We start from the raw sequence: 11,742 nt of genomic DNA on the forward strand, positions 1-11,742 counted from the left end.
GGGAGCAGTGTTTAGCTAACAGAGAATAAATTGCTGTTCCACTGGCAGTGTTTTCTTATTATAATTAAATCACAATTGGAACTCTGACAAGGCTGCCAGAATGAACCAGATTACATTGAAATTTAGGCAATAAAACAGTAATTTCCTAATTTTGACTCTGGATATATATATAGTATCATTTTCAGCAGCCTTGCTTTCCAACACTTATGGACAAAATCAATATTTTGCTTTCACATATAGGCAAAAAAAATATATATGTCCATTTAGCCAGAGTCAGTCATGGGATTTTATAGAGCCTTCTTTTGCATCTCTTATATCTTGGCTTTGTTTCCCAGTTCAACCAGTCCTGTCAACTCGTGCTACTTTCACATCTTCAAACCACCAGCACCACCACATTTGTCTGCTTTGGTTCTTACTCTCTTGGCTGCCTGTTTTCACCTCATGCTGTTCCTGAATTCCATGCTGGCAGTTTTGCTGACAAAAGATGAGAGTGACAAGGAAAGTGCATGGATCTCATTAGAATGTCTACAGTTCCCTTCACCTGTGTTCTGTCTTAGGATGTCACATAGACATTCACAACATATATAGTCAGTTTCTTTTTTTCCCCCTTCCACACACATACCTCACCTCTCCTTTTGTGTCATCTTGCTTGATGAAGAGATCTAGAGATCATGAAAGCTTGCTCACATTTTTGTAACTTTGGGTTGGTTTGATAAAAAAAAATAGCTCTGAGAATGCAGATATGCCATTCAGAGCTACCATGGTAACCATCTACACCAAGGTATCTTTTGGTAAGATACTCTTACATGGGTGCATTTTTCTTAAGACCACATTTGCCAAAAATAGGAAAAAAAGATCATGCTGTAAGTCCAAGAGAAAGAAGACAATTGTCTCTTCTTCAGGCTAAACATACCCAGCTCCCTAAGTCTCTCCTCATATGGCATGGTTTCCAGACCCTTCATCTTTTTGGTTGTCTTCCTCTGGACATGCTCCAGCTTGTCAACATCCTTTTTGAATTGTGGGACCCAGACCAAGTATTCCAGGTGAAGCCTGACCAAAGCAGAATAGAGTGATATTATTACTTCCTTTGATTTAGACACCATACCTCTATTCATGCAGCCTAGAATTGCATTGGCATGCTTAGCTGCCGCATCACACTGTTGACACATGCTCAACTTGTGGTCTACTAGGATTCTTAGATCCCTTTCACATGTAGTCTTGTTAAGCCAGGTGTCTCCCAGCAAGAGGCTCAGAGTCGACTCAACCTGGCATCCTTCTGTATGTTGCTAAAAAAAGTACCTAGCTTGCTGGGGCAATTAGCTTACACATTGTAAACCACTTAGGGAGTGCTTAAGTGCACTGATAAGCGGTATAGAACTGTAATTGCTATTACTATTGCTATTCTCACCTCACTTCAAGCACATCAACTACAAAAAGAGCAGATCTTCCCTGCTGTGGACTATATTGCCAAAGTCCAACAAGCAGCAGGGTAAAACATGACAGCACATTCAGTAAGCATCTTGTCTTTTGCTCAGATCCAAATCCTGATGATTTCCAGCTTACAGATAATATGGATTCATGCCCATTCCTGTCCATCCAGTGGCTGTTTGTTCCATTCCAACACAACATAGCCCAACAACATTGCAGGTTTGTTAAATGGGCAGCAAAAGTCCAAACTGCCCAGGCATGAGATAGACTACTCTCCTTCTTCTCCAAGGGCCAACACCCCCCTCCCCCGAATCATTGTTATTACAAACTCCAGCAAAATAGATTTGTCAGTGTAATACCACTGTCAAGGATCTCATTGTCAATGTAATGCCACTGTCAAGGTTCACACAATACATGTGATAGTGCAAAGATGAGACATAACATCAACTGGCTGGAACCTTAGTGAGCATGTGTGTGGGACACAGACAAGTTCCTTTCAGCTAGAAACCTTTATCCTTTTCCACTGGGCAGAACATATCCTTTACTCTGTCAGCCCAACATGTACACCAAAGCAGACTGCCTCAGCAAATTCAACTTGCAGCCAGGCGAAAGGCCCTTCAAGTGCCCCATCTTGTAACACCTACAACAGTTTGACTCTTCTGGGTAGACCTCTAATGTATCACTCCAATTCTCTACACTTGATCGTAGCCAAAAGCCCGAGAAGCCTTCTCATTTCCAAGATTCTCCATATTCATCACTCCGTATTGTCTGAAACACCTGCCTCTCACTATGCAGGTGCCCTGGTTCTTTGAAATCATTTCAGTCAGGGCCTGTTAGTACATTTCAAGCCAGACTTACTCAAATAAGCACCCAGGAAATTGAGTACAAGTCCTTCCTGAGATAAGGATACCATTGCAGAATGGTCAGCACCCCAGACATCCTGCAAGATCTTTGGTGTATGTCCAGCTCTTTAGTTTGTATCTATGTAATGACCTGGAAAACCTTGCCTACACTGGGGCTAATGTAAGTTGGTTTCTCCTGTTGCTCAACTTAGGATGATACTTAATTGCTTCCCTCCCAGCTATAAGTAGCCTTGACCCCAACAACTTGAAAAGATAGGCTGCCTCTTCCTTATCAGTGTTATCAGAGTCTGACAAGAGACTTATCCAATTCCATTCTCTCTTCCTGAAGTCTTACTGCTTGTTTTTCCCCATCAGTGGCTCATAACTTCTTTACTTGAAATGTTAACCTATTCATAAAAGATCTAACCAAACCTCCCTCTGAACCTATTTGTCAAGTGTATTTTGACCTTTAAAGTGGCCTTTCCAGCCACAATATCGACCACAAGAGTATCAGAACTTGAAGACTTGTCTGTCCAGAGCCACCATTTTTAATATACACTTGGCCTATTTTTATAATATCCAAAGTTTAGAATATTTCCATATTACCAAGACTTGATCCTTCCCGGCAGTAGCCCCAAACACTCCCTGAAAATAATGGTACTCATCCGACACCCTTGGAGTGTTCAAAACTTATATCCAATCTCATTTCATGTGTTTAGATCCATATTTCATTCCCTTTCGTCCAGCTTCCCTGGATGAAAACGTTTATAGATCCACACTAGCACAGTGGCTCAAAATCTGAATAGCTGTACTTTATGAGTCACAGGCCCAGGTCAAGGAGAAATGCAGCTCAGCACATGAGTCTGACAGCCATATCAGATGTTTTTCCCACTAAAGTACCCATATCAAAAATCTATACAACTGCAACTGCAGCTTGATGTAGGCCTTTTCATAGACACTATTTTTGCAGCATTGCAGAGGCAGTCTTTGACAGGCAGGTCCTTCAAACTATAGTAGACATAAATTAATACTGTCAGCCAGAGAAGTGCTCCTATAGAGAACAGGCATACTGCCTGGGATGCCTTCTGGAGCCCCTGTGAGAAGATAGCACAGGTATTTACTATGAAAGGTATATACCTGCTGAAGAAGTCTCTGGGAGACATTTGACCCACCCTTATGGTTGCTGATGGGAATCCAGGCTCCCTAGATTTTTAAATCCTCCTCACTCTGTTTGGCTGTAATCACCAGATGCATACATGGCTGTTTTCTCAGATGAGGAAAGGTGTGTGGTCACCCTTGGAGATGCTGAGATGCCAGTGGAACCAAGTGTGGAACCCACAACAAACTACTGTATATACTCAACTATAAGTTGACTTCATGTATAAGTTGAGGGCAGGTTTGGGGGCCAAAATTATGGATTTTATATGACCCGTGGATAAGTCAAAGGTAAAACTTAGCAGGATGTAACAAAGGATGTAAAGAATGAAGCAAAGGAAAATGATGCTAAAGACCTCTAAAATTTTGACAAGCATAACTGTGCTCACCCTAAAGGCTAGATGGATGAAAGAGTAGAGGGGCTGATGCTTTTTTTAGGTGCTCTGAGAAGAGATTAAGCTCTCACTTTTCGCCAGGGCATGGTCCCTTTTTGGATAAGAGTTAAAGTACAGTAGTTACATTGACCCAGGTTTTTTGGGTCAATTTTTGACTAAAATTTCTAGATTTATACATGAGTATATACAGTATCTTTGTTTCATGGCATCACATGACCTTACTTCTCCCAGATGGTGAATGATAACAATATAAGGGTGAATCTTTTCAGATTAAACCCCATAGATCAGATTGGAAACAGTTGGTGTATAGTTGGCAAGGGGTACAAAAGTCATTTTTTGTGTTTTTAAGCCACATAATTTAGATTTAATGTTGCAGCAGCTTTGCTGTAAAAGATAGACATGCACATGCAAAGTTAGCAAACTGGTCACTAGGGGGTGTGTTGTAATAACTTATTTAAGCACCTGGTAGTCCTGACACCTGTTAATAGCATTCATCCTCTGGTGTATGGGTATATTTTTATTTTTTTGTGGGAAGCAGACTTATGACTCTCCTTGTGTGATCCTGATTCCTTTAGTTCACCTAGATATGTGTATCTTTGACACACTGTTGAAGCCATGCTTGACCTCCAGAGAATATGTGTGTGTGTATGCCTGCTCTGGAGCCTTCAAGTTGCCTGTTGATTTATACTGTGCTCATCATTCAGACCTTGTGTTCTGTATTAAAGGATGCATGTCCTATTGATGGAAAGAACAAAAATACCATTATTCTTTATAGATTTATGGTTGTGCAGATTTTCATGACAGGATCTCAGTACAATGGGACATAATACAGAAAGTAACCATCACCATACAGATGCAAACATTTGTGTACGAAAGACAAAACACGAAAGCAACTTTGTATTTGAATGATTGATTAAGGTACAACAATCCAGCTCCATAGCAACTGAAACAGATTCCTGCAACACTCTGTCCGCTTTTTTGTCCACTAAGGGCAAAGCCAGACAAGATGACTAGCCTGGGGCTTGTTTCCATAACTACATGTTACAGAGAGAGTAGAGGAGGAACTCTACAAGAGTTTTCCATTTTCTGCATTGTTTGTCATTGTGTGTAATTCCAACATAAATGATACCTTTGAAAAGATTTAGTTTTTTAAAAAGCTCAAGTAGTTTTATTCATTCAGATGTACCCCATAATTTTTCTACTTTTATGTGTTATGCAGTTAATCTCTGGGTTGAAAATTTAGGTTCTTGTGCAGATCTTTCTTTTTCCTTGCTTTGTTGCAATGTTTTGATGGTTAGAGAAATGTGTTTGACAAAAGCTCATTATCTAACAAGATTGCTAATACATATTTCCACTATGTTTGTCTATACCACTGGCAGTATCTTGCTGCTATTACAGTATTATTTGATTTACAGTTCAGTTCTAAGCACATCTACTCACAAGTCCCACTGCATTTAGTTGAAGCTTACTGGTACTGTCAAAGAGACAGCCCCAATCTTGTGCATTCCTCATCCTTTTTATAGTCATTTCTATGTATGCAGAAAAGGAATCTTTATTAAACAGATCTCATAAGGACTTTTTCTAATGTCCACTGATATTTAATTTCAGTTTCTGAACTAATCAACAGCAGAACCTCTTCTACTATTAGACAGTGAGGTACTCAGCTCAAGTGGCAAAATTGGAGGAGAGAACTGTGTGTCATGTGCCTGCCCTGTCCCACCTAAGCTAGTCTGCTTTTGTCCAGGAGAGTGAATGATATTGTCCCATAGCCAATATTAACAGAAGATTCATTTGCCTATCGAGTCAGCTTTTATATGTGGAATGGGAGTGGGCTCCTTAGGCAGGAAAATATCCAGGCCAACCCCCTGCCACTCTCAATCAAAGCATAACTGACAGATGGCCATCCAGCTTCTGTTTAAAGACTTCCAAGGAGGGAGATTCCACCACTTTCCGAGGGAGTATGTTCCACTGCCGAAAAGCTCTTACTGTCAGGAGGTTCCTCCTAATATTGAGGTGGAATTTCTTTTCCCCTTGTTCTGGGTCCTGTTCTCTGGAGCAGCAGAAAAAAAGCTTGCTTCCTCCTCAATATGACATCCCTTCAAATATTTAAACAGGGCTGTCATAACACCCCTTAACCTTCTTTTCTCCAGGCTAAACATGCCCAGCTCTCTAAGTTGTTCCTCATAGGGCATGGTTTCCAGACCCTTCACCATTTTAATCACCCTCCTTTGGACACACTCCAGTTTCTCAACAGCCTTTTTAAATTGTGGTCCCCAGAACTGAACACAGTATTCCAGGTGTGGCCTGACCAAAGCAGAATAAAGTGGCACTATTATTTCCCTTGATCTAAACACTAGACCTATAGATGCAGCCTAACATTGCATTGGCTTTTCTAGCTGCTGCATCACACTGTTGACTCATGTTCAACTTGTGGTCTACTTGAACTAATTATATAATATAAAATTATATAATAATTTTATATTATATTTTAAATAATTTTGTTCATCAAACAGTTTGTGTACAATGAACCATTAGAAAGCAAAAAATACTGATGTATAAAATATCCACTCAATTATACACAGACAGAGAGACACATTAGCTGCATCTGTTTCATGATTGCAGCCACCTATGAAAAAAGTTCTGGTTTTTAGAGGATTCAGATTTAGGGATTCCAGATAAAGAATATGCAATCTGTAGCAATCTGCCAGAAATGAGTGTGAAAATCATTTAGAAACCTAACAGTTGTGGGGGGGGGGGGGGGAAGCAACTATGGTGTCTCTCTGCCTGTGTATAACTGAGTGTATATTTTATAGATCAGTAATTTTTGTGGAATAACTAATATTTCCAGTACTATATCATGCTAAAAGGATTTCACATGATATATATTAAACTATTGTAGATTGTGGAGCTGTGCATTTGTGATCCAGTGGCCTTCCAGTTTAAGCCAGTGAAGTAATACTTAACTTTTCTATACTTATACAGATCTGTTTCTTTCAGTGGAGTCACTGGAAGGGAAATTGGGGGGGGGGGGAGAGACTGAGGGAAAATAATAATATAAATTATGTATTTTCATCCTTTGCACAGGTTGGAAGGGAAAACCTGTTGAATTATTATCACAGTCATATTCTTTTGTCTCTTAGATTTTGCTTCGGGAGGGATGCAAAAAGATTCTTGTTGCTGATTCACTCTCCTTGTTGAAAAAGATGCACCGAACACAAATGAGAGGGGTCCTTGTGGATGGTAAGTTTAATCAGTGAATCTTGGGAAGTTATAGAAACAAAATGGGTCACCATTATAAACTTGCCCTCAACTATTAAGGATCTCTGAGTGATTTCTAGTTCATTTTATTTCATAGACGTGTTTAAAGCTATGCATTGCAGTATGGTGCTATTAAATCTTTATTGGACATGGAGCTTTTCTGAATGAAAAATGAAACTTATTATTAGTAATATGCTCTGTTCAAATGTCTTGTCTCTTTGATTGTTTAGTGTGCAGGATTATGTGGGGCATTTACAAATGTTTACATCCTTAAGAAGCAACAGTTAATGTAATTCAGTTTTAGATGGTGTATCTCTTATAGTGAAGACCATCAACCTTTGGAAATGCTTCTGTGTGAGACAGACATTTTCTAAACATTCTCAGAACAACCGTTAAATGTTTGTTTGTATTTTTACAGAGGAGAATATCTGTGAAATGTGCCTTGCTCCTATATTGCCTACAGGTATGATACTGTATTGCTCATGTGCCTCTTTTTGGAGCTCTAAATGAATGGTGGTTCTGGTTGTGATGTCTGTCCTGGCATTTTGCAGCCAACTCAGCCTTGGTTGCCTTCCTTTCTTTGTAGTATCTGAAGCAATTATGGAAATGGGGCAGTGCCATATCAATCAGAGTTTGGGGAAATTACCTTTTGGATCCCAACTCCCAGAATCTACCAGACAATATGGTAGCCATGAAGGCTGGGGATTCTGGGAGTTGCAGCCCAAACTGTGAAAGCAGTTCACAATAAACTCTTTTGCAGACATAACAAAAGGTTGAACTCATATTTGGGATTATGCCACTGGGATGGTGAAATGAGACTTTGCTACAGCTCTTTTAAAAGAGCTATGACAGTGCTACAGGTCTGCAAAAATGCCACAAATACAGCCAGGGGATTTCGGGAGGCAGGCTGTGGGACAAGTAGAAAGGAGGGATTGTCAACAATCAGGCAAAGTATTCTGTGGGGGAAACCACCTCTGCCTAGGTTTTGAGATCACTTCCTCACAGCACCTATCACATTCAGGACTCCCACTAAACCTTTGTGTAGCATTTTCAGGAAATCTAGAGGGGTTGTTTTAAGGGAAAGGGGTGTGAAGGTCTGCTTCTGCCAACTTTGTTACACACAACAAAATCTGGATCCCATTCAGCATCACTGAATTTTGAAAAGCAATTCAATTAATAGTTCATTCCAAAACATGTTAAACCTGTAAAACAAAGTTGTCACTTCAGTAAGAATGCATCTATTATATCAGTGCAGTCATACAATCTAATAATTAGTTCAGGTTCACTGTGTATATGTAAATACATTTAGGATGTGTCTATGTTATTGTATTTTGAAAGTATAATTTTAATTTTGCTAGTTTTTTACATCACAACTTATATTCGTTACATTCAGTGGAATATGGGAATTACGATTTACGAGTAACATTTGTCAAAAAAGCATTATTAATGATTTTGTGTGGTGTGAAATGGGAGGAGGTCAATGGGGTTACCATGAGTGACTGCACCGGGTGACACCAATCCTAGGGATGCCACTGGTGAGATTTAGTTGTCACTGCTGTTGTACGAATGAAGAGGAAATCCATGTGTTCTGCTATCTGAAAAACCATTCGAAAAATTATTTCTCTCCTGAAAGTGATGCCCTCAATAGAGGGAGAAAGAAGACTTTCTTCAGAGATTTCCTTAATAATTATTTTTAAAAGCAACCTAATTGGCAGTAATAAAAAGAGGGCTCTATATAATGTTATTGTTGTATATATTATTATTAATATTGGTAAATCAGACTAACAAAAATTACACCTCTGATTAAATTTGATTAACTTAATAACAACAACTGTATATAAGTGCCTTAAAAAGCAACCAAAAAAGTATGACTCGTGAACCAACTGGAATGAGGCTATGGTCTCAACACAGATGCTCCTCCTTGAAACATAGCAATTGAACAAGGAAGCAAAGCAAAAAATGAGTGGTAAAAATAAACAGCTAACCTAAATTTCACCAGTAACCAAGCAACCATGTTTAAAATACAGTTAGGGATCTAGTGGGCAGGATCTCTTCATGAAGCAAAATAGTTCAGAGCTGGCTTCCCCATCTGTCTTCTCCAAGGAGATACAGGTAGCCGTAAAGGGTAAATATAGGAAGTAGCAAAGTTTTGAACAACTCTTTAGCAGCCTTCCAGAAAGTCTAGGGCTTTTCTTTCCTTTCTAACAAAATAAAAGTGATTTCTATGACTATGGTACCAACAACCTAATGCGGCATAAGCTAAATATGCCATATTCTATGGGCAGGGAACATTGTGGTTCTCCAGATGTTGCACTACAGCTCTCATCACTCCCAGCCAAATGTTGCACATTTGGAAGCCACATTTTCTCCATTGCTGATGTATACAATAGTCACTTATGAGACTTGTCTATTTTTTATCTTCTACACAGTTTCCCTGGCAGAGGCAAATTAGGCAATTATAGAGAGAAGAGGATTCAGACTAGATATATTTTCCTTTTAGACTTTCTTCTGGCTCACTTGAAATTGAGACTAGTTTAAAGAATGAGATCAATGACTGGAAATATACATTCAGTTTGTTTGTTTTTTAAAGATAACATATGGTTAATGTAGCATGGATTTTTGTGTATGCAACAAAAGGTTTGTAAAAAAAACCTGAAAATAGCAGTTTCCGAACAGCAACCATTTAATGTGAGTCTTATGATGGATGAACCTGAAAAGATAATATCAAATTTGGACTGAGGAGATCTGGATTTACAATCCCTACTTGTGCATGAAGGTAACTAAGTTGAATTCCTTCCTGACACATAGCCAGTTCAACTGTAGAAAAAGAAGAGCATGGAAATGTTAGCATTTTAACACAGGCAAGGTAGGATCATATGAAAACATTATAAAGTGGAGTGAAATGCAGAAGCCAATATGTTAATCTTGTGAATGAAGCCTATATATACTTTTAACAGTGTCCTCAGATATCTTCAGCTAAATCAGATCCCATTTCTTGATGTAGCAACACCTTGCTTTTTATAGGCAATAGTTCATCTGTTTTTATAATACAACACCTTTTCTCTCTTCTCTTGCCAGATGCTTCTAAATCTTTCAGTATAACCGTTTTTCACTGCAGGCATATGTTTCACAAAGAGTGTTTTCCTGAACCTAGCACAGTAAGTAGCCAATTTAACCTCTGTGGATTATAAAAATTACCATGCTCAAAGACAAAAGGACAAATAAGTTATTTTTGCTTTCAACTGTGAAGAGTATGTATTTATCCAGGATTATAAAATAACTATAGTAATTTTTTTTTACCTAGCTCTATGTAGGTATTTCTAAGCACAGCCAAAACAGACTGTCATCTCCATCCCATCTCACCACCTTTTAGCACTATAGATTTAAAAAACTGCTTCTACTGTATTAGCAACAAATAGCCCTCATTCATCCAACAACTGAGTCTAACATAAAACAGAAATGGGAAAACTGATTTTAGAAGAAAGTCATCATGTAATAATGAAATATCTTGAAGATGGGGCCCAGGTCTAAACATAAAACTCATTTAGGTTTCGTATACATTTTTTTACACATAGCCTGAAAGTAGTTTTATACAAAATATTTTTAATATTTTTGTGTATGAAATAAAGTTTGTGTACGCTGAACCATCAGAAAGGGAAGGTGTCACTATCTCAGCCACCCATGTGGACAACTTTGGATTTTGGAATATTTTGCATTTCAGAATTCTGGATAAGGGAGATTCAGTCTGTATAGTAATCTGATGCAAGAGTAATTTTCTGAGATTTTAAAAAAAATAATCTCCTTATTTCTTCTTGAATTGATGTGTGGACAAAGATGTATCTTATCATACAAATGCTTTTTTCCTCTAATTTCCAGGAGTCTTCAATACACTTTTGCAACATCTGCAGCGCCAAACACCGAGGACCAGGCAGTGCTATTTTGGAGATGAAAAAATAATGCTTTCTGGCATGCTGACAGTTTATATCTCTGTATGACTATTTCAGTTCAGTACAGAAGAGCATGCTTCATTTATAAAGCTTGTTAAGCATTGTGTATATATTTAGCTGGTTGAGTGTGTTATAAAGGGGAGGCTTGAAATCACTGAGCTCATGGATATTTCCTGTGTGGGTTTAAAGTGCTAGAAAAGTGTATTTTTACTTGTCACATCACTGTTGTGCAATGCAGATGTGGATGCCTCAATGGTTGGCTTAATATGTATTAATTAATAAAAAGTAAACCTAAGTGTAAAATTCACTGTGTTGATGTAGTCTGTATCCAAAGTTATATCCCATCATTTTGAAGTCAGATTTCTGATTACAGTTTCATTCTTGTATGGCAACACAAAAAGTTGGTTTCTACATACACCAGATGCCGCACAAATGTCATGAATATCTATGGTCTCTGTTTATTCCTTTCCTCGTTTTTTCTAGGAATCTGAAAACAGTTTTCTATCTAAGTGTGTTAGATGATGATAAGAACATTAAAAAGTCACAGAGGTACAGACTAAGGTTTGCAATTAATTAGAGAGACAATCAGAAAATGACAGAATTGGCAGTTCCATAAGGATTTCCACAACTGCCAGAAGAATAACTAAGGGCCGGTACAGACCAGCATAAAAAGCTGGTGTCCAGCCAGCTGGAAGATGAGGCACACACACAACGCAT

At 38.5% G+C, this 11,742-nt stretch overlaps 1 protein-coding gene across 2 annotated transcripts in view; it reads left to right on the forward strand.

Annotated features, from left to right (window-relative positions):
* Positions 1-11,332, forward strand: part of LOC149309501 (vacuolar protein sorting-associated protein 41 homolog) — a 121,454-nt gene extending 110,122 nt beyond the window's left edge. For both annotated transcript variants that reach the window (XM_089532575.1, XM_089532576.1), the window contains 4 exons: positions 6,961-7,060; positions 7,497-7,541; positions 10,157-10,236; positions 10,955-11,332. In XM_089532575.1, the coding sequence (XP_089388701.1) occupies positions 6,961-7,060; positions 7,497-7,541; positions 10,157-10,236; positions 10,955-11,035 (306 nt within the window). In that variant the 3' untranslated portion in view covers positions 11,036-11,332. The remainder of the gene's footprint in view (positions 1-6,960; positions 7,061-7,496; positions 7,542-10,156; positions 10,237-10,954) is intronic.
* The last annotated feature ends 410 nt before the right edge of the window (positions 11,333-11,742 follow it).

This window comes from Sceloporus occidentalis, unplaced genomic scaffold (genome assembly GCF_023333645.1).
Source record: "Sceloporus occidentalis isolate IW3139 unplaced genomic scaffold, rSceOcc1.0.p SCAF_7, whole genome shotgun sequence".
NCBI lineage: Eukaryota > Metazoa > Chordata > Lepidosauria > Squamata > Phrynosomatidae > Sceloporus > Sceloporus occidentalis.